The 23,083-nt window shown below is 42.8% G+C and overlaps 1 protein-coding gene across 3 annotated transcripts in view; it reads left to right on the forward strand.

The window, feature by feature from the left end:
• Positions 1 to 23,083, forward strand: part of Slc23a2 (solute carrier family 23 member 2) — a 104,415-nt gene that overhangs the window by 40,979 nt on the left and 40,353 nt on the right. For all 3 annotated transcript variants that reach the window (XM_050133964.1, XM_050133969.1, XM_050133958.1), the window contains exons 2-3: positions 9,655 to 9,889; positions 19,591 to 19,689. In XM_050133964.1, the coding sequence (XP_049989921.1) occupies positions 9,782 to 9,889; positions 19,591 to 19,689 (207 nt within the window). In that variant the 5' untranslated portion in view covers positions 9,655 to 9,781. The remainder of the gene's footprint in view (positions 1 to 9,654; positions 9,890 to 19,590; positions 19,690 to 23,083) is intronic.

A 23,083-nucleotide genomic window follows, 5' to 3' on the forward strand; every position in this document is an offset into this window, starting at 1 on the left:
TTTGTTATTACTATTATTGACATAGGATCTTGTAATGTTGCCGTGGCTGGCCTTGAATTTGCAGCCCTCTTGCCCTAGGTTCTTGAAAGCCTGGGTTTAGAATTGTGTGCCACTGTGAAAAAAAAAATCCCACTTTAAAAAGGATTTTTAAGGAGGAACATTATCCCTTGCAAGGATAAAATGGGCAACATGGGTCTAAGCTCCCCTTTATGGAAGATTAGAGAGAGCCGTGCTTTTCCTATCACCTTATATTGGTTTTAACCTGGGTAAGGATTGTAGTCCCTGCTTAGGTAATTACACTGTAAACCCTTGTCATCGATCCCTTAGGTGAATTTCCCTGACCTTCTCTAGGGAGAGCCTACAGATAAAAGATGCAGTCCAAGTAGGTGGGCAGAAAACAGCTTTGACAAAGATTTGCAGATGGATGGGGAAGCAGTTGATCAAGCAAAAGTGGACAGACACGTGAACAGGGGTGCAAGTAAGTGGAGAGGGGCTTCTGGGATTGTGAGGAGATTTAGGCACAAGGAGAAGATGAGAACATTCCAAAGTGGATTGGTGTGATCCAAAGAGTATCACAGAGAGTTCAAGGAAAGAGATGGACGTGTCAGAAATGCTTCTTCTGACACCCACAGCTCCTCTCAGCGGGGAGCAGAAGTGGAAGGTGACCTCAGAGTTCACTCATGGCCTCCTCTTTAGAGGACAGTGGCGCTGCAGAGAGAGGATGGAGCAGGGAACCCAGCACAGCAGAGCAGGGGAGCAGGAAGAGCGTCTCCTCCAACTTAGGCTAGCTTCCAACGTCTTCTTCATGTTAGAAAGAGGGGAAGGGCATTGGAGACCTGGAAAAAGAGACAGCTGTCTGTACTTCTTGACAATAATTCAGGGGCTTGGCCTTCCTTGACTTGTTCAAAAATGGCTACCATTCTTCAGAGCTTTTTTTTTTTTTTTTTTTTTGTTTTTCATTTAAAAAACGATTTTACTTTAAATTTTAAATTGTGTGCACATGCATGCAGTGCATATGGAGACCAGAAGAGGGCATCCTAGAGTTGGAGTTGTCCCACATGGTGCTAGAAATCCAACTCAGGTCTCCTGGCTAATTTTACGTCAATTTAACACAAGCTAGAGTCATTGGAGAGGAGAAATTGAGAAAATGCCTCCTGAAGCCTGGGCAGGCAGGTTTTTAAGACATTTTCTTAATTAGTGGTTGATGGGGGAGAGCCTAGCCCATTGTGGCTGGGGCCACCCCAGAGCATGTGGTCCTGGGTTCTGTGAGGAAGACTGAGCAAGTCGTGGGGAGCAAGCCAGTAAGCAGCACCCCTCCATAGCCTCTGTGTCACCTCCTGCCTCCAGGTTCCTGCCCTGTTTGAGTTCCTGTCCTCATTTCTTTCAGTGATGAGTTGTAAACCAAATAAACCCTTTTCTCCTCGGTTTACTTTTGGCCATAGTGTCTCATCACAGCAATAAAAGAAGTCCTCTAGAGAAAAAGAAAGTGCACAGCCTTGTTCTCTAGGGACAGAGCCTACACGGGAGCACAATGCCTACTTGTGTTCTCAGAGTCCACTTTTGGTCTTGGCAAGGACATAACAACTTCTTTGCCTCAGTTGCTCTTCTTTGGAATAGAGATAGCAACCTTTACCAGAATTTCTAAGAGGGTTAAAGAGCATCCTATTTGCATCTGAAATGCATCTATTACGTATTCATTCTTTCTCTATTGTTAATATGTAATAGAAATAGGAGAATTGAGAGATGGTTCAGTCTACAAAGTGCTTGCCACACAAGCATGAAAACCTGAATCTGATCCCCATGTGAAAAATTAGCCATGCTGGTACTTGTTTCTAGTACTGTTGCTGGTGAGGCAGAGGCAGGTGGGTCCTGGGGGCTCACTGGCAAGTCAGTCTAGCCCACTCAGGAGCTCCAGGCCAATGAGAGACCTGGTTTCAAAAAACAAGGTGGGCATTTCCTAAGGAATGACACCAAGATTGCTGACACCAAGATTGACATCTGGCTTCCACACTCACTAGTATGCACACATTCCCACCCATGAACGCACTCCATGCACGCCCACACACAGTTAGTATTCCACGGACTTCTGTGATGTTTGGCGATCAACATATTGGTTTTGTTTGCTTGTTTTCAGGTGTTAGGGATAAAGCTCAGGGTTTGCACATGCCAAGAAAGCACCCTACCACCCAGCTCCACTCACCCTACATTTTTATTTTAATTTTGGTCCTACCTCTCCTCCCCTTCCAGATTCCAGTCACAAGATTTCCCTGAATAAACCCGGAGAATAGCAGTTAAATGTTGTTTTTCTCCGTGTGACTAGAATGCCCTTTAGGAAAAGCTGTTTCCCTAAAAACTGAATGCCTTTTATGCCCTTGTCACTGTATGTCTGCCCTGCCTTCTGGGGAAGCTGGACTGATGCCAAGTGCCATGGAAATGTAGAAAAAGAGACAGTTTAGGAATGCATCTGAGGAGGTGGCCCCCGAGTTCAAACCTGGTCAATGTGGATGGCAGCTGGAGCCGGGGAGGAATAGCCAGGATGAGGAGGTGAAAAGACACTTTTTATTAGAGTTTTATTTAAATAGTGTTTGGGATAGCAGTTTCTGCTGGAATCCTCCAGCAGAGTTGGCAGTAAAGCTTCTGATGTGCGTATAGGTCAGAAATACAGATTGTTGGGCTTGGGAGAGGCCAGACATTAGGATCTGAGTTTGATCTCCTAGAATTCAGGTAAAGAGCTATATGTACAGAAGTCATGTGTGTGTCCCTGGGGCTCAGTGGGAAGCCACTGTAAGTTGAAGTGCAAAAGTTTAGGCTGAGAGCCCTTGTCTTTGAAAAGTCAGGTGGCGTGCAATTGAAAAGAAACTCATTGTCAACCTCTGGCCTCTAAAGCGTGTGTACATAGACATATGAGCACACATACAGAGAAAAAATAGATTGTTGGTGGGCTTTGTATGTACAAGCTAACAAAATAAGCTCTGTACTGACTTTTTGCTGTGTACAATCTCTGCCTCTTCCCCCAGTTGAGCATAAGTGAATGTCTTGACCTCTTGTAAGGTGATGGTCACTTCTAGGCCCTGGGAGAATGGCTTCTTGAGCGATTGTTCCTCCTGGGGCTCTGCAGACAGAACCTAGTTTAAGAGGTGGAACTTGCCATGGAACCTAGATCCCCCAGCTTCATCTGCTTCTCTTGAAATGCTTTTTCTTTCTCTTTAAAATTTTGGGGGCGGGGGCTGGAGAGATGGCTCAGCGGTTAAGAGCATTGCCTGCTCTTCCAAAGGTCCTGAGTTCAATTCCCAGCAACTACATGATGGTCCACAACCATCTGTATTGAGGTCTGGTGCCCTCTTCTGGCTAACTGCATACAAAATAAATAAAAAAATAAAAAATAAATAAATAAATAAAAAAATATTAAAAAAAAAATTTGGGGGGCTAGAGAGATGGCTTAGCAGTTTTGTGTCCTGGCTGTTCTTCCAGAGGATCCAGGTTAAATTCACAGCATCTAGTGGTAACTCCAGTTCCAGAGGTTCTAATGCCCTCTTCTGGCCTCTGTGGCTATTAGACACACATGTGATGTACAGACTTACAAACAAAACACCTATACACATAAAAAAATAACTAAAAAAGTAAAATGACCCTTTTCTATAGAGGACAAGTCTATAAGCCAAGACAGTGACAGGGCTTACCAGTGTCTTAGGGTATAAAAAGTAGTCTTTTCTGTGAAGTCCCTGGAGATAGAATCCACGCAGGTTTTGTGGGAAAGCCTGCTCTTGCTGTTAGTGGGCACTTTCCACGTTTGTGCAGGGGCCTCGTGTAGCCAGTGACAGCATCCTGCTCTGCGCACTCACTTTGTCAGGCTTTTCTGCGTAGCAAGTGGCACGTCCAGGCACATGACTTTTGCTTCTGTGTCACCGCAGAGCTCACTTACATCAGTGACCCATAGTGTAAAGAAAGCATCATTTTTCTCTTCATCTGGGAGACCAGAGGTCTACCACATGGTACTAACTTGTGGAAGGCCAGATTCAGGGCTTTAGCGAGGCCATGGGCTTGCCTGACTGTAATCACCTCCCACTAGATGACATCATGGCCAGGGTCAGAAGAGAGATCACATGATAATAAGACTGGAAGCCAGAGTGGGATGCAGGATTTGACTTCCATCCTCTGTTATAGCAGCTTTCTTGGATGAAATAGCTGAGCTTCCAGGAGAACTGCCATTCATCTCAAGGGCAGAGTCCTCTGTGGCCTCCCATTGGCCCCTATGTAAACATAGCATAGTCAGCATCTCCAGCATAGTCAGAACATCTAAGCCACAGCACTAGTTTGCCCTTACCTAGTGAGCTATACTCTGAAATTGCTGCTTCTTCTGTTTTGTAGCCCTGGTTAGCTTGGAACTTTCTATGAATACCAGGTTGGCCTTGAACTCATAGAGATCTATCTGTCTCTGCCTCCTGAGTGCTGGGTTTAAAGGCTTTGTCACCATACTTGGCCTAGACTGAAGTCATTGTACCTGTGAGTTACTCTTCCCTACTAAGCTGGTAGCCATCAGCCTATTGTTTATTTCTGAGTTTGACTGTCCTAGACAGCTGATCTCAGAAGAGAAACATAAGCTACTTCCTCTTGTGTGACTTGCTTTTTTCACTTAGTGTAAGGTTTTACATTGCTAATTTTTAATTTTCTTTTTAGTGTGAACAGTTTTAGTGTGAATAAAGATTTCTGTGCAGTTTAATTTGTTTCATTCTTCTTATATGTATGAATTTCTTGCCTGAAGTTGTCTGTGCACCACATGCTCTGCTGGTGTTCGAGGAAGCTGGAAGAGAGCACCAGATCCCCTGGAACTGGAGTTAAGGAAGGTTGTAAGCTGCCATATGGGTGCTAGGAATGGAAGGAACCCAGTCCCCTGTAAGAGCTGCAAGTGCTCTAACTGCTGAGCACTCTAACACCTATGCAGTCTTTTTAAGTAGCTGTATGGCATTGCTTTTTAATGAATGGACTATAATTTTGCCATACCACTAAGTCTTTGTCTTAGAATATACTGCTGGAAGTAACATATTCTCAAGACAAATATTAATTAGCTTATGCATCCCCAAGTTCAGTTCCAAGACTCCAATATGAGCGTGAATATTCATCATGATTCTTTGTTTTGTTTGTTTTTTGGTTGGTTTTTCAAGATGGTTTCTCTGTGTAGCCCTGGCTGTCCTGGAGTATACTCTGTAGACCAGGCTGGCCTCGAACTCACAGAGATCCACCTGCATCTGCCTCCTGAGTGCTGGGATTAAAGGCGGGCATCACCATCATGCAGCCATGATTCTTACAAAACATAAAACCAAATCACCTTCTCATCAACTCATTTTTCACTGAGAATATATGAGTATCTGTTTCTTCACCATCCTTTCATTGAGGGTATTAGAATAGATAACATAGGCAGAGGTGGCTCTTCATCTCATTCAGCTTTAAACAAGACCCACACATTTATTGTGCTGTTTGTTTAGTAGGCGACTGAGTGCTAGCACCATCCTGCTTGTTTGTACACAGGGTTAGGGTGTCTTCATTTCTAAGCTTGATTTAGAAAGTAAGAACGTTTATATGTATTTTGCCCCCTATTTTATTCTATTTGTTTATTTATGTTTTGTTTTTGGAAACAGGGTTTCTTTATATATCCTTGGCTATTCTACTTAGAGCTAGCTATGTAGACCATACTGACCTTGAACTCACAGAGATCCACCTGCTTCTGCGCCCCAAGTGCTGGGATTAAAGGTGTGCACCACCACTGCCTGGCTTTGCCCCCTAATTTTATTGGATTTTTCTCTATACTTATACAATCTATCAGTCTTTTTTTTTTTTTTATCGTTTTGTTTGTTTGAGACAGGGTTTCTCTGTGTAATGCCCTAGCTGACCTGGAACTAGCCTCACAGAGATCTTCCTGCTTCTGCCTCCCCAGTGCTTTTTTTTGTTCGTAAATCTTTAACGATAAGCCATGAGTTCCTAGTCCCAATATGTAATCACGTAGTAGTTTTTTTTTTAAATCTTAGATCTTTCCTTGATTTTGTGAATAGTGAACTGAATCCCTCCCTGATGTACCCTGAAGTGCCACTACATATATCATATATTCATAGTCTTCATTTTTCAGTATCTGGAATGAGCCAGTCTGTTTTCATATCTTCTTTATTAAATTTCAGCAGCTGAGAGAAGGCATTCTTTTTATAATATTTCAAATATTTGAGGCTTTATTTATTTTGGAGTTAAAGGCTTGTACCAAATATCCAACTCTACTTATAGCCATTCTTGCTCATTCTTTTAGGAATTTTTAGCGGTATTAACATTAAATTTTTATCAGTTTTGCTGATTGGAAAACGAATATCCTTGCAGTAGCTCCAGGAACACTGTTTCAGTGGTTGCTCAAATCCCTTCAATGGAAAATCAAATAAGATTATGATCACAGGCCAGAATAATTGCTACTTATATAATAAAAGATACATGATGTGCCTGGCATACGTGACCACTTAATATAGAAAATGGCTATTATTACTGCCATTGTCGTCATCATCCCTCAACCACTCCTCTGTCAAGTGGTCAAGGACCAGACAGCAAGTAGCCTGGCTCATTCTCTGTCCTTTGGCCAGAAGCAGGAAGGGGAGCCTTGGGGGCACCACTGATTAATAATCTTCCCCTAGTGCTAGAGTTTCTGGGAGATTTTCTGTTAATATTCATATTCTCTCTCTCTCTCTCTCTCTCTCTCTCTCTGATTTTCTGTTAATATTATCTTCTCTCTCTTATTGTTATTTTGTGTATATGTGTATATGTGTGGGCCTGTGAGAGTATATCTGTACCATTTGTGTGTAAAAGCCTTTGGAGGGTAGAAGAGAGCGATAGATTTCCTAGAATTGGAGTTACACACAGTTGAGCCCACATGTGGATGCCAGGAACTGAACCCAGGTCTTTGGCAAGAGCAGCAGGTGCTCTCAACTGCTGAGCTATTTCTCTAGCACCCACAATTTTTTTTTGTTTTTGTTTTTGTTTTTCGAGACAGGGTTTCTCTGTAGCTTTGGTGCCTGTCCTGGAACAACTCCCACTGTAGACCAGGCTGGCCTCGAACTCCCAGAGATCCACCTGCCTCTGCCTCCGGAGTGCTGGGATTAAAGGCGTGCGCCACCACCGCTCGGCCTAGCACCCACAATTTTTAAAATAGAGTTTTTTCAGACTTTTTATTTATAAATAATAATAGTATTATTTTTGAGATAGGGTCTGTCTATATATCCTTGGCTGTCCTGGAACTCACTATGTACGTTAGGCTGGTCTTGAACTCACAGAGGTCTGCATGCCTCTGCCTCCAGAGTGCTGGAGTGTTGGGATTAAAGGTGTGCACTACCACATCTGGCCTTTATTTTTATTTTTAATTATGTGTATATGAGTGTGGGCTTGTGTACTTGAGTGCAGTGCTTGCAGAGGTCCAAGGAGGGCATTGGATTCTCTTGAAGTGGGAGTCACAGGTAACTGAGAGCTGGGAACAAAACCCAGGTTTCTAAGAGTAATAGGCACTCTTAACCTAACTACTGAGCCATCTCTCCAGCCCTGTGTGAACACAAGTTTGAACAAGTCCCTAAATTTCCCTCTGCCCTTGTCCCTCCCCTTTCACCTTCTGCGTTTGCCTCCAGACCCTGGCATTTCCCAAGCAAAATACATCCTGTGTTGGTGAAGTCATTCCTCTCACCTTGGTTCAGGGTTTCCAACTTTGTAGCTGTCTCTGTGAGCCTTGTGGAGATCTCAGTTTTTTGGGACGTCATTGTCTGCCTCTTCTGTCCATTTTGTTCATTTTGTTTGTTTGTTTGTTTGTTTTTATTTTGTTTTTGTTTTTTCAAGACAAACAAGCTTTGGAGATTGTCCTGAAACTTGCTCTATAGATCAGGCTGTCCTCGAATTCACAGAACTCACCTGTCTCTGCCTTCCAAGTGCTGGGATTAAAGGCATGCGTCACCACTGCCTGGCCCCACATTCTTTTATGGTCCGTGTTCCCCAAAGCCTTCCTCAGAACCTGGTTTGTGTTTTAGAGGTTGTTAGTCAGCACTGCTGCCTCCTCCTAACCAGCTCTCCCACTTGTGGCCAAATACAAATATTGCCATTGGAGCGGTCAGTCCTGTTGAGAAGTACTATTTTAAGTAGATGTGGGTACGATAAGGATGTAAATGAGTAGCTACTTCAGAAAGATTTGGTGGGTGTCTTGGATTCTCTCTGTTCAAGAATGCAACTTGGGATTGGGAGATGGCTCAGTGGTTAAGAGCGCATTTTCCTCTCCCAGCACTCAAATAGTTGCCAACAAACATCTCTGGTCCCAGGGGTTTGATGGCCTCTTTGGGTCTCCAGGCACCAGGCACGCACATAGTGCAGAGACATACATGAAGGTAGAATACCCATACACACAAGGTTTAATACAAGCTGAGTGTTTTGTTTCCTTTGCACTCTCAAGACTGCTGAGTGCTCAACTTTCACATCTTTTCTTGTTCTCGTGTGCCCTTGTCCCCAACCCAGTCCAAATTTCTCACTGCTGAAAAGGAAGCTCCCGATTTGCATTCTACACACCCTTTAGTTTGCTTTTTTTTTTCCCTTTTGGAGGGCAGATCTGACATCACTCCCCCCCCCCCCACCCCACTCCTGCCTGCTTGAATCACTCTTTTCTTTATAAAAAGCCCGGCATACCTGAACATGTTTTACTGGACATGTGCCAGCACTTGTATCCTTTGTGCTTTCTCATTTCTGAAGACAAGTTTTCCAAATGTTCGTTAATCCAGGGTGGATTAGTTGTGTTGTCCAGGTTATGTTATGTGGTTTGAAATTATTTTAATTTTTTTTCTCTTTTAAAAACTTTTCTGCATATGATTGTTGGAGGAGCTTCCTGATTTTGAATTTTTCTTAGTTTTATTTTAGTTTGGAATGTTGGATGTTTCTTTATTGAATGTGATCTCTTATACTTTTCAAACTTTCGTATCCACCTTGGATTTGGTAGTGGTGATCTTTCCCTTCCCATCTCTTGTGTTACCTCCTATTTTTGGAGAAAGATCTGGGCTTCCTTTTAGGCTTATGCTATAAGTGGCTGAGCCTGCATGCTTTGATTTCCTTATTTTTGGTGTTGTAATCAATTAAGAACTCATCCTGGTGCCGCCTTTCTTGGCTTCTGCATAGCCACTTAATTCTAGGGATCTGTCTCTTATTGGATGTTGAATGCCTTCCGCCTTCTCTGGGACATATATAGGGAATTTAGAATTACTTAAGTCATGTTGCCATTCATGACAAATCGACTATATTTGCATTATCTTAAATTTTAACTAAAATTCACTTCTGTGTCAGTACAAGGCACTTTTTAACTGTCTGGTGACTAGTGGTTTCTGCTAGACAGGGCAGGTACAGAACATTCTCAGCACTCGAGATGTTCTGTCAGGAAGCTTGGTTAGTGCACCTTGGTCTACCTTAGCTGTTGTCTTCGTCCTATATTCTATATTTTTTACACCATATTTGTGCTCCTTTTTTCAACAGGTGGTTGACTGTAGGTGAAGCGGGTGGGTTCTTGACAAGCAGTGGTGGTATCTTGTCAGCTGTTTGGACTGTTTTTGTGCAGAAAGTTTGATGCTGGGTCACTGTCTTCTGACTTTCTTGCACTGTCTCTTGCAGGTGATAAGAAATGACAGTAATCTCCGTCTGAGAATCCCGTGCTCCAGGTGCTGAAGAGCTGCCTCTGCTTGAGCTCCTGGCTTGAACAAGCCTTCACTGCAGTGTCATCGGTTGCTCAACTTTCTTAATGATGGGCATTGGCAAGAACACGACCTCCAAATCAGCGGAGGCTGGGGGTTCCACGGAAGGCAAATATGAAGAGGATGCAAAGCACCCAAATTTCTTCACTCTCCCGGTAAGGGTATCTCTTGCCTTCTAGTTTCTCTTGGGAGTCGATGTAGGGTAGACTTTAACATCTGTGTTTTCAGTGAACATTGTGGCATTGAAAATCAACTGCCTCTTATGTCTTTGAGACAACCCAGCATTGGCTGTATTCTCAGCCAGCCTCAGGGTACCTGCTTGGTTGAGTTAACCCAGGAAGGAAGTGTATACTCCTATTGATGTTTTAAAACTTATTGACTGAGATTTCTGTCTCCCCGCTCCTACAGTCATTCAGTCCCAAAGAAACACACAGAGGTCTACAAAACTGATTGTCCTGTTAGCTCAGGCTTCTTATTAACTCTTATAACTTACATTAGCCCATAATACTTGTCTATGTTAGCCATGTGGCTTGGTACGTTTTTCGGTGAGGCAGTCACATCTTGCTTCCTCTGTGTCTGGATGATGACTGTAGACTGAACTTTCCTCCTCCCAGAATTCTCCTGTTCTCCCTGCCCTGCCTCTATTTCCTGCTTGGTTGACCCGCCTATATTTCTTGTCTGGCTACTGGCCAATCAGCATTTTATTAAACAAGTACAAGAAACAAACCATTGTCCCACAGCAAAAACTGTCCTGTTAGGAAGTAACTTGTGATCCAACTTCTCAATTCGCAGGTGGGAGAGATGAATGACATACTATTGGAATCCTATATTACGATATTTCAAAGACATAGTTCAGACCTAACAGGCCTTAAAGTTGACTGATGCATCAAAACCTCTATTCTTTACCTTCTGCCTCCTTCCCTCCCTTCTTCCCTTCCCCTCCCTCCATCCCTTTCTTCCTTTTTTCTTTTTGGTTGAGACTCTCATACAATGTAATTTGAGTACATTCTTCTCTCTTACCCCAAGTCCTATATCCCTTCCTACCCTACTCTTCAGATTTCTTCTTTTTTCTTTTCTTTTCCCAGCAAGTCCAGTTCATGTTGGGAGTTGAGACCGCACTGCTGTGTGGCTGACCTTCCAGGGTTCATATCACTAAAGGAAGCAGACTCTCCTATCCCTGAGTCTGTCAAATGCCAATAGCTCCTCAACAAGTATTGAGATTTCTTGCTCATCTTGCCCATTCTATGCTGGGATTTTGTCTTAAAGCCTCTATTCTACAGTCTTGTACAGTCCTCTGCAGTACCTGGTGGCCACATTCAAACAAAACCATGTGGAGTAGCTGTTATTACAGCCCGAAGCTCCCAGGCCCCAGGAATCATGGTCTCTGGAACTTCTTAGCCCTGGTCCCCTCAAGTGCTCCTGCAGCTGCACTGAGTTGTGGCTCACCTGTCTTGCTTGTCAGACTACCTATGCATAGCTGCCCCTGGCCCCATAGTGAAATCGTGTTGTGTGCCAGCCCTTGCATAAAAAGGGATGAATGGCACTAAGGTAACTAGTGCCTGTCTGGCGCCTACCAAGCCCTTAAGCCCCACATGCGTGAATGTGATTAAGAGATTAATGAGCAGGTTGGCTATGAGCTGTTCTCCATAGCTCCCAGACTCTGTAGGCAGAACAGCCATCACCAGACACAGCCCCTGAAACTTGGGTCAGAACCACAAACAACTTTTTCTTTTTCTTCTTTTAAACCTCTATTTTATATGTATGGGTGCTTTGCCTGCTTGTCTGTGTACCACATGCATGCAGTGCCTACAGAGGCCAGAAGAGGGCATTGGAGCCCCTGGACAGCAGTTAGAGTGGGTTTTATCACTGTATGGGTGCTGGGAATTGTACTTTGTGACATCATTTAGGGGTTGGGAGGTTGGGGGAGGAATTTTATAAGCTCAGGGATCATTTTGGAAAAAAAAAAAGAGGGATGATGGGATAATAGATTTATAATTGTGAGTTACTGTTTTTAGACAAATATATTTGTATCAATTCTTGTATATTATTGATACAAAGTTAAATTATATTGACTATTGTATGCATGCATGTTTCTACCCCTGTTTAAAACATTTTTTATGTATTGACATATATTGTATATATTTACCATATTGCAGTGTACATTTCTACCTCTGATTAAGATACTTCTTTGTTTGTGTATTGATATATATTTACCAGTAAGAGATAGATAAATATTGAGAATTATATAGATTAATAGTCATTTAAGTTTGTCATTTATAATTAGACTAATCAGGTTCTTTAGATATATAGAGATTATACTCAGTATAGATAGATAATCTTCAACCTCTTCAAAGAGCTGTAGAAAATGGCCTTTAATCTAACTCAGAGTTTCGTGATAGTGAGACACAATTGCTCCTGGCAGCACCAATCTATTCCCAAGAGAATGTTGAGCACCAAAGACACTCCACCTGGAGCCTTTCTTTTTGGCAGAACTGGCCTTGGGGCAAAGAAATGCCCATACCTCAACCACTGACAGAGATACAGAGTGTGCATCAATGGATAAAACAGGACTGTCATATCCTGCCAAGACAGGGTAAGATAGTTTTGAAAAGTTGCATGCCTTTGAAAATGGTATGTCAGTTATGTTATGCCTTGACCAAAGTTGGTTGCTTCAACGCGGCAAACGTGACTTTGGGTGATTGCCCAGGTAGCTAGTTGTCTCTGTGATTTGTTGCATGTTTTAGAAGTTGTTTTACTGAACTTCCCAATTACCCAGGTAACATTATTTTTCTTCTCAGATCTTCGATGGGGTTGAAGACTAAATAAATGTAGTTACTTTTCTCTCATGACTTGGCCAAGTTATTTATTATACAAGACCTAAGCTAGTTAGAATAGGATATTTGTACTTATTGTATATAATTTCATAGTAGGTTTAGAACTCTCTTACTTAAACAAAAAGGGGGAGGTGTTGCAGGAGGTCCTTCCGCTCCTCCAGCCTATAGCCGCTGAGATACCAGCCCATTGGGGTGTGGTCTCTCTCCCTTTAAAAAAGCGGCCACTTCCCTCTCCTCTCTCTTTTCACTTCCTGCTCCGCTCGCGACTAGACTCCCTTCCTGGTTGCGCAGAGGGCTGTTGTCTGGGACAGTGATCTGTAAGTTTTTTTCCCTTTAAATATTACCACCCTATTAATCATAATTCCAAACTGGTGTGGCATTGTTTGTGTTTCTCATCTCAGTGATGTGGAACCAATACGCCCGGATTCCTTATCTACCCCTGCAAGTCATCCTTGCTGTGGCTGCACCCCACTGTCCACATCTAGCTCAATTTCGGCTCTGCTCAGAGCCATCTCTTCAGCACCCTACAAGACATGTTAATAGTGCATCTCAAAACCAAATCTTCTAAGTTTTAAAGAGCATTCTAAGACTGTTCGGTTTCTTTGATAAAATTGTGTTCAGAACGTCACAAAGTGAAAATGTTACACAATTATCAATGTTTTTTAATCTTTGTTCCTTAAACACACACACACACGTGTACACACACAGACACATACACTCACACACCCTCAGTACTTGTCATGAAGAACTGGTTTTAACATATGACTTTTTTCTCTTTTGGGTGTTAACTTGTCTAACCAAGAGCCATGTGTATGCTAAGACATCTTCTACCCTAGCATCTGGCCCAGAGCTGTATATATGCTAAGACATCCTCTGCCTGAGAATCTGGTCCAGAGCCATGCATATGCTAAGACATCATCTTCCCCAGCATGTGGCCCAGAGCCATGTGTATGCTAAGACGTCTTCTGTCCCAGCATCTGATCTGGAGTTGTACTCATCACAAAGCCCCCATCTACCTCAGAGCATCAGTCTGTACCCTTGTGCTTCAGTGGAACAGTTATGTCCAGACCTTTGTTAATCCTCCATCTGCCCCTGCCTACCTCAGCTCCTGCTTTTGGCGTTAGCCTGCCTGCCCACCCTCCGCTGTCGCTGGAGTGACTGAGAATTCCTTAGCCTGGCACCCGCTCTGGATGGATCTCCTGTAGAGTATCAGGGCTGAGTCTTGTTTGTCTGGGACACAGCTAGGATCTGTTAAATAAGTATCTGAGCTTATGAAAGCAGTTGTGATTGTGAACTCTTGCTAAAATCTGTTGGTTTTGGTATCATTTCAGATCTTAAGATTTATTGAGGTTGGCTGTAGTTGCACTACTTTCCTGAAATCCAGAGCTTAGGAGGCCAGGGCTAGAGAGGGTCAGGAGGCTAGCTTGGGCTACATTTTGAGACCCTTTCTCAAAATTTTTTCTTGAGGTACAGTTTGTATAACAAACTTTGAAATAAAGTTGCCAGAGACATATGATATATTCACAGTGTTGTGTAACTACCATGTCCAACCAGTTCCAACACCCTTGTTCCCTAAGAGGTACCTAAGGAGCGGGGTGGCCTTGCCCATGGCTTATTCTACTGCAGACTCCGGTTTCTCTGATGGAGTCACTTGGTGTTACGTTAGGAAGGTTCACGTGGGCTGCGTGGGGGCTGAGTGCTGCAGTGTTGCTGTGCTGCAGTGGGATTGCTGTAGCCAGTGCAGGCAAACCAATGCCACAAACCCAGGTGTTCAGAGAAGCTGTGGTGTGATTTGGAATTCTGTCTGTTGTTTGTTTTTGTTTCCTGGGGTAGGGTCTTGCACTGGTCCGGTTTGGCTCCAGATCAACAGTCCTTCTGCCTCAGCCTTCTGAGGGATTGTAGGTATGCACCACTGTACCTGGATAGAAATACTTTTAAAGCAGACCTTTGCTTAAAGTACTAAAAAAATTCTGCTCTGTTGCAGTGTGTTAATTAAGATCTTTGGCAGACTTTAAACATGAACTTTTAAAACAAGATCAACAGTCCTTCTGCCTCAGCCTTCTGAGGGATTGTAGGTATGCACCACTGTACCTGGATAGAAATACTTTTAAAGCAGACCTTTGCTTAAAGTACTAAAAAAATTCTGCTCTGTTGCAGTGTGTTAATTAAGATCTTTGGCAGACTTTAAACATGGACTTTAAAACTTGCTTTCAAATGAGAAATTTAATTGTTTCCTGGCTCAGTTTCCTTAGACACAAAAGCAAGTGTATTGGAAATCCCTCTGGAATTCCTCAGTCCCAGGAACTTTAGGCCCACTGTTGCTTTACTCTAGTCTTTTTCATGACTCCTTCTTGAACAAAGAACTGTTCATGTAGGAAACTACCAAAGTGCAGTGAAGGAAAAGGAGTGTAAAATGGCCTTCTGACTAATGACAACCCCTGTTAATGTTTGGGAGCATGTTGTTATTGTCGTCTGTTTTAAATTTTGGCTTGTGTGCTGATACTATTATAGTTTTTTTGGATATTTTTCTTGTGTTAGTATGTCAGCTTCAAAGTTTCTTTCCTCTCCTCCCTCCTTCTCCCCCTGCCTCATCCAATGTTTTCATCCTGCTGTGTAGCCCAGACAAGTGTGGTCAACTTCCTGACCACCTTTCAGCTTTCCCAGAACCTTCCCACACTTCCTCACCATCCCATCCCATCCCATCCCTTCCCATCCCATCCCATCCCTTCCCATCCCTTCCCATCCCTTCCCATCCCATCCCATCCCATCCCTTCCCATCCCTTCCCTTCCCATCCCATCCCATCCCATCCCATCCCCTTCTTTACATTGCAGTTCAGTTAAAGCCACCGTATGTGCTTTGGTGCAAAGCAGTGGTTCTCAACCTTCCTAATGCTGTGACCCTTTAATATATGGTCCTCATATTATGGTGATCCCCAATCATAAAATTATTTCGTTACTTCATAATAGTAATTTTGCTGCTGTTATAACTTGTAATGTAAATACCTGATATGTAGGATCCTTGACATGCATCCCTGTGGAAGAGTCATTTGACATGCCAAAGGAATCACGACCCGACCCACAGGTTGAGAACCATTGGTATAGCGCCATCCACCAGAGCTTAGGCAACCTACAAGAGGCCATACCCCTAAAGAAAATTGACTCTCCTCTGAGTAGCCATCAACTGCCGATTTTCCTCAACTAGGAGTAGGGCCTTGTGAGCCCCTACTTTATGCTTGATCTTATATAGGCCTCTCTTGCTTTCTCCCCTCCCTTGTTGGTTTGGGGTTTTCTGTATGAATTGTTGGTTTAGTCCCTTTTCTCTACTTTGCATTACATAGTTTATCTTAGACCACCATCACTGTTTTCTATTTTGTGTACTTATTTCACAGTGCTGGAATTTAAACTGTATATGTGTCTTTTCTAATCTATGTTTTTGTTGTTGTGGTTTTTGAGATAGGCTCTCATTCTGAATTTTCCATGTTGAACCTTGGTCCTCTGCAATAACAGCCAGTGCTTTTAAACACCGAGCCACCCCTCTAATTCCTACATATGGAATTTGTGTTACAATGATATATTCCTAACCAATGTAGTTTGTACTGACTGATTTATTATCATTGCCTGGTGGGCCTGGAGCTTAGAGGGAGTCCACAGAGTTGACTGTACTGTGACTTTTTTTTTTTTTATCTGAGAAGGTAAGGGAAAAAGACACTCTCTCTTGATGCTTTCCTTCAGACCTTATCTTTATTCTTCTTTTGTCTTCTCTCTGTTCTTTGTTTTCCTAGTGATTTCCTTCTCTCATTCCTGATGTTTTCCTTCTAACTCTTTCTAACTCTCTTCACTCTTCCCCTTACAGCCTATAGCCCAACAAAATCTTTAGGGCAATATAAAAATTACAATGTGGTTACATTCTATTTTTCAAGATTACAATGAATACAAGTAAAAAACAGCATGTTTTCCATATCCCTTACACGATTAAACATTTTACATATTACAGGTGAAAAATTATCCCCAGGAACCCATGTATATTCATACCCAAGCAACTTGTTATAGATTAACAGAATGTAAGTGAACAAGGTATTCTTTTCCTGGCAGGCTGCAGTTTTCATTTACAAAGAAAGGACCAATCACTTATCTTGAAAGGTAATCTTATAAGGACTCTTAAAGGAATCACAAACTTAAACTTTTATGCATGAAAAACACTCAGCTCTATTTTAAATGCATAACCACTTATCAATAGTTTTTATATCAGGAGATTGAGGGCAGACATGTGTATAAGGAATTAATCATCACCTTTGGTCATCAGCTAATGATAATTGGGCCACTTTGTTCTTGGCCCCGGACCATAACGAGTTCCTCACTCAACTCTGTGCCTCTCTAAAACTTAGATCATCTTCTTGGATGTTTCCCCTCAAAGCTATTTGACAGAACATCCTAGTCTAAATTATTTTCAGAGCATTTTTCAGCTATAATGCACTCCGAGCCCTATGAACACATCTAACATTTAAGTTGAAAGAATGGAACGTAGCTGGGCTACTGGGATTCAGTTGTTTTCTTGATTATTAAACCTAAGCCACCGTCTGTACGGCTCCTCAATAGAAAATCATGTGTTCTAGCTGTGTGACACCTGTTTGTTTTATTTTTTTAATCATCAAAACTGTACTTAATTAACATCATTACTATTTTTTTTATCAATTATACAGTGCATCTTAGGAATAAATCATCTTCATAATAATCCACAGGAAAAAATGCCCAATAGAAGAGGGTGTTTCCATTACAGTCACTGGGGACCTCTCCACACCCATTCACACCATGCCCGATGCCCGAGAAAGATGGCAGTGGGGATTTGCCTCCTCGTAGGCTAACACCTGAACTTCAATTGCCCTCCACTGCACCTCTGACATAGCCACTGGCATTTATGAACACACACACACACACACACACACACACACACACACACACACACACCTCTCACTGTGTTGCTATGTTGCTCTGGTTGGCCTGATACTTGCATTGTAAACCTGTCTGGTCTTAAATTCAGAGATCCTCCTGCTTCTATTGCTGGACTTCTAATCCTGAGTTTTTAAAAAATCTTTGGAGCCAGATAGAGAGGCATTGTTCCTGATGCCAGCACATGGGAGGCTGAAGAGAGGAGTATCATTAGAGGTCTAGGCCAGTTCGGGCTATGTAGCAAAATCTTGTCCTAAAAAAAATCAAACAAAATGTAGACTCACTGTCACCACTATAGCTAAGTCATACGAGGTTTTCCTTGATGTTACAGAGTCTATGTAAGAATGACTTTCCTGGGACTCGAAAGATGCCATAGCAGTTAAGAGCACTTGCTTTTTAGAGGGCTCATAACTGCCCATAACTCGAGCCTCAGGAGACCTGATGCCCGCTTCTGGCCTCCTCAGGTACCCACAGACTTACATATACATAAATAAAAGTCTTAAGTCATTTCCCTTATAGTATCTGAGTATAACTAGTTTATGAGTGGTTATTATTTTTCCTTAAACAACCAACCTCTCCACCAATGCAAATAATCCCAATCAGACCAGATCAGACCGAATTAGAAGATGCCCATGTTCAATGGCTACCAGTACTCCCAGGTTGCACCCCCCAACCCTCAGGAAAACATGGAGAGGGGGACACTGGAAACCGGGAGACCACATGTTCATTCTCTGGGGGATCATTTAAATAGCCTGTGGGTGTGGTTTGACCTTCCCTTGGAGGGATTACTGTTTAGTGGGCTTTTTTGACCCTCCCTGGGGAGGGGGTCACCATTTGGTGGCTTTTTCTGAGGTGGAGTTTGGACCTCCCAGGGGAGGGAGCTTTGAAAGGAAAGTTTCTGCCCAACATTCCAAAAATGGTTGCCAGGGGGCTGGGGTGAAGCCCCCTAACTAAATAATTATCATTCTTTCGGTCTTTGTATCTATCTATCTATCTATCTATCTATCTATCTATCTATCTATCTATCTATCTATCTACCTACCTACCTACCTACCTACCTATCTATCTATCTATCTATCTATCTATCTATCTATCTATCTATCCACCCATCTCAGTTTCTTGGGATTAAAGCTTTTTTCAGTAAGAGATTCCTAGGAATGGAACCACTTGGTTAAGGAATGAAAATACTTTGTTTCTTGTTTCTAACCAGATAAATCATACTGTTTCTCATCAAAGGAGGCGTAGCGGGGCTAGACCTCCATTGAATTCATCTCAGGATGGGTAGGTCCTCCTACCTTCCAGTGACCAAGCAATTACACACATCAGGCTGCAACACTTCCTCCCCACCCCCCTTTATCCATACACCTGTATATTCGCAAGGGTTCATTGCAAACCACTCTTGTGACCTCAGGGCCTGTGTTCTCAAGTGTTGTAGCTCCCCCACTCTTGTGACCTCAGGGCCAGCTCTCCTGCCTGCTTCAGGTGTTGATGGATGGGGCGGGGTCGCTGTCCCACCCATGTCCCCACACAACAGGTGAGTAATGGGGATAACTCTCCCATGCTCACAGCTTTGGTTCTGGTTCACCCACACCTCTGCCAATAGGATTGGCTCTGTCGTGCTGCCCAGGTGAGGTGCAAGGCCTGCTCTTCTGAGCTAACTTTTCCTCTTTCTAGAGCAGACTTGCAGTTGCTTTGGCTCCTGAAGAAGCCATCTTAACAAAGTAACTTAGACACCACCACTCAGCAGCAACCTGGTCACCCACATTGCAACATGGGCTTTTCCAGTCACCTCCCTTGTCCTGGAGGGTGTTGTTGATCCTATGGCTAGAGGTTTCTTTGGAATGTTTCCCTGCTGGGCTCTGGCTCTCCCAGCTCCACCTATGGGGCATAGCACATTTCCCTATTTAATAAAGCCCATATCCATATTGGAGTTTTGTTTAAGAAAAAACAGACTTTGCTGTTGTGATATGTAAAATGCATATTAGGGCTCTTAAAAGAATTATGAGAGGCCCTTTGGGAAAAACCACATTTGCCTACAGTGAAGCAGCAAGTGCCGAAACAGCCTTTCTCCTCAGGTGGTGATCAATGGTGGCGCCACGCCCAGTGGAGAGCAGGACAATGAAGACACTGAGCTCATGGCCATCTACTCCACGGAGAATGGCATCGCAGAGAAGGTACCCGTGCTCACCCCTTCCTACTGCCTGACCCATGTTTCTGCAGGGCCAAGGATGTCTCTGGTTTGGGACAGTGTAGCTCTGTGAGGGGGTGGTCTGCCTGTCTGTTTTGTAATAGAAGAGTCATAATTGCTAGGTTTTAATTATCTTAGTAGCAGTTAAGGTTAAAAAGCTGTAAGAGTCATTATCTAGGCATTTTTCAAGCCTCCGCCAGAATGTCTGAGAACAGTAGTTAAGAACTTGAGGACTGAAAGTCAAGTCTGATTACAGAGGTGACTCAGACTCTAAGGAAATGACCATGATTCTCTGGGTAAAAGGTAAGTGTGTCTAAGATGAATATCTGAAATCCAAAACGTTCAGCTACCAATGTGGCATTCAAAAGCAAGTATGTATGTAGGTAGGTGCATATATGTATATATATGTGTGTGTATAGATGTGTGAACAGAAGCTTTTCATCCTTCCTGATCCCGCATTCTGAGACTTAATATTACTATAAGTGATTGGCCAATAGTTCAGGCTTATTACTAGCTAGCTCTTATATTTAAATTAACTCATTTTTATTAATTTTATAATAAAAAGTTTATAAATTAACTCAATTTTATTTAATCTGTGTATCATCACATGGTTTACCATACTTACTCTGGCATTCTGCTCCTTGGGTGGCTGCTGGTATCTCTCTCAACTCTGCCCTTTTCCACCTGTATATCTGCTTTGATTTCCCTCCTAGCTATATTTTGCCCTGCCTTAGGCCAAAGCAACTTTATTCACCATCCAATAGAAGCAGCACATATTCACAGCATACAGAAGGACATCCCACATCATAGATGTATAGTTGTATTTACATATATATATATATACACACATGCACACATGTATATGATTAGACAGACACACATATAAAGTTATTGCCATTGTGCTTGTTCATTATTTGTTTTTTTTTTTGTTTTTTTGTTTTTGTTTTTTAAATTGAGTGACGATACGTAGATGGAACTTTCTGTCCTGCCTGGTTTTGCAGCCATTCTAAAAACAAAATATCACCACAACCATGTTTGTATAATTTTGTATTTACATCACTGTAATAAAATGCTTGACACAGATTTCTCAATGACGTAAAGAGAGTTATGTCCTGGCTTAAAATGTCTGGATGTGGAAGATGGACAACCCCAGTAGGCATTGCCAACGATACGATGGCTCTTCAGGGCAGGTGGTACATAAGAGCAAGGGCTCACACATCCTGAACCAGAAAGTAGAAGCGGGGTGGGGACATGCAGGGTCCCACAGTGTACTTCAGGAGCACAGTTCTGAGCCAGACGGCGATGGTGCTCGCCTTTAAGAGCCAGTTCCAGGACAGGCACCAAGGCTACACAGAGAAACCCTATTTTAAATTCTTGTGATCCAGAATCTCTGGGGTGTGTGTGTGTGTGTGTGTGTGTGTGTGTGTGTGAGAGAGAGAGAGAGAGAGAGAGAGAGAGAGAGAGAGAGAGAGAGAGAGAGAGAGAGAGAGAGAGAGAGAGAGAGAGAGAGAGAGAGACCTAACCTGGCCTTTATCCTCTGCCCCATTTTCCAGAGTGATAAAATTATGCCCATAAAGTCCATCTCCTAAAAGTCCATAATATCTTTGGATGTTGCCACCTTTCCCCCACCCCCTGGGACAGGGTTTCTCTGTGTACCTTTAGAACCAGTCCTGGAACTTGCTCTGTAGACCAGACTGGCCTCAAACTTACAGAGATCCGCCTGCCTCTGCCTCTCAAATTCTGGGATTAAAGACATGCTCCACCAACAGCCGGCAAGAATGTTGCCACTGTTAAGGAAGCCTTTAGCACATTTAACTTCCGGGGGCTTTAGGCAAAGTATAGCATACATTCCCTTAGGTTTTATTACTTTTTGTAAGCTATGTGACAGTGTTGAGTTTGCCTTGTGTATTGAGCCCAGTATGTTCTCAGTCTGTCAGTATAGACAAGTGTTTCAGGAATTGCCATTGGTTTCAATCATTTCTTAATGATTCAGTTCTCATCCTCATTGTTGTTTACAGAGGGAAGCAGCAGATAAAATTCCTGGTTGGAAAAAGGCAAATAGCAGAGTTAGGGAGACACCATGCACAGGCTTCTGTTCACCTTTCCCCCAGTGCAGGTAGGGAGGCAGTACTGTAACTCTCCCATAGCAATGGATAGCACTCACGAAATGAGGCCAACTAGGGAAGCTCATCTGAACTTTGGCATGGAAGGTTTTTATCGAGAATCAGCCTCTTAGGTATGGCTGGCCACCCGTGTGGCTGAGTTTAAATTCTAGCTTCTTAGAAATGGCTTTCAAAAGACACAGTAAACATACACTCAGCAGTGCAAGCCTGCCAACATCTGCTGCTGGACCAGAGGCAACGTTTGTTCTGAATCAAATGTCAGCTTTATTAGACTGTACCTGTAACTGTAGAAGATGAAGCAAGACTCTAGCATGTTTGTGGAAAGGGATTCATCCCCCCAAGAACATGTCTCCTCCTTCCAAGGAAAACTGGATGACTTGCATGGAGCCAGCAGCACACTGTGGGCTGGATCCGTCAGACATGGGCTTCCGAAGTCATGATACCTTCTCAATTTTTTCCCTGATGGAACATTTTTATTTTGTTTTCTATTACTTTGCTAGGTTGCAAAATACTTTTTAAAAAGATACTGTGTTAGTCACTTTTTAAATACTATGATAAAACACCACAACCAAGGTTTATTTAGGGCTTATGGCTCCATGATCATTGCTGCAGGGGACTTAGCAGCAAGCAGGCAGCTGAGAGCTCAAATCTGGAACCACAAACAGAAAGCAGAGAAACCCACTCCCAGTGACATCCTTCTTCCAGCAAAGCCACACCTTCTAATCCTCCCCAAGTAGCCATTAACTAGGGACCAAGTGTTCAAGTGAGATTGTGGGGGCATCTCATTCCAACCACCACAGATATGCACATCAGAGTCTAAGAAATAAAATTAATTATTTGCAGAGACTTAGAAACCAGAGCAGTTTTAAGACTGTGTAGAAAGACAGGGTTTCTTTGAGGCTTCTGTGAAGCTGAAGTAGGCTGAGTTAGTTGTGGTGACCTTGGCCTTCAAAAGCATGCAATACTTAACATTTTAAACATCTTATTAAACTGTCACATAAAGTATTAGAAATATTTTATTATAATACAGTTATTTATTTATTTTAGATAAAGCTAAAACCAAAATCTGAATCCTTAAGCTTGGGCAGAAGGTCTGCTCAGGTTTGGTGCTCTTGGCTGATGCCAAGGGAGACAGTCCTCAATCTGAGAACAGTGCTCTGAACAAGAGTCCTTGAACCCTGCATCAATGCCTAAAAGATAGAATGGCTGCATCAGTGGAATGTGGTTTGGGGCAGTCAAGGACCATGCTAAGGTGAA

Source organism: Alexandromys fortis, unplaced genomic scaffold (genome assembly GCF_014885135.2).
Source record: "Alexandromys fortis isolate MF-2015 unplaced genomic scaffold, M_Fortis_MF-2015_v1.1 scaffold_6, whole genome shotgun sequence".
NCBI classification, from domain to species: Eukaryota; Metazoa; Chordata; class Mammalia; order Rodentia; family Cricetidae; genus Alexandromys; species Alexandromys fortis.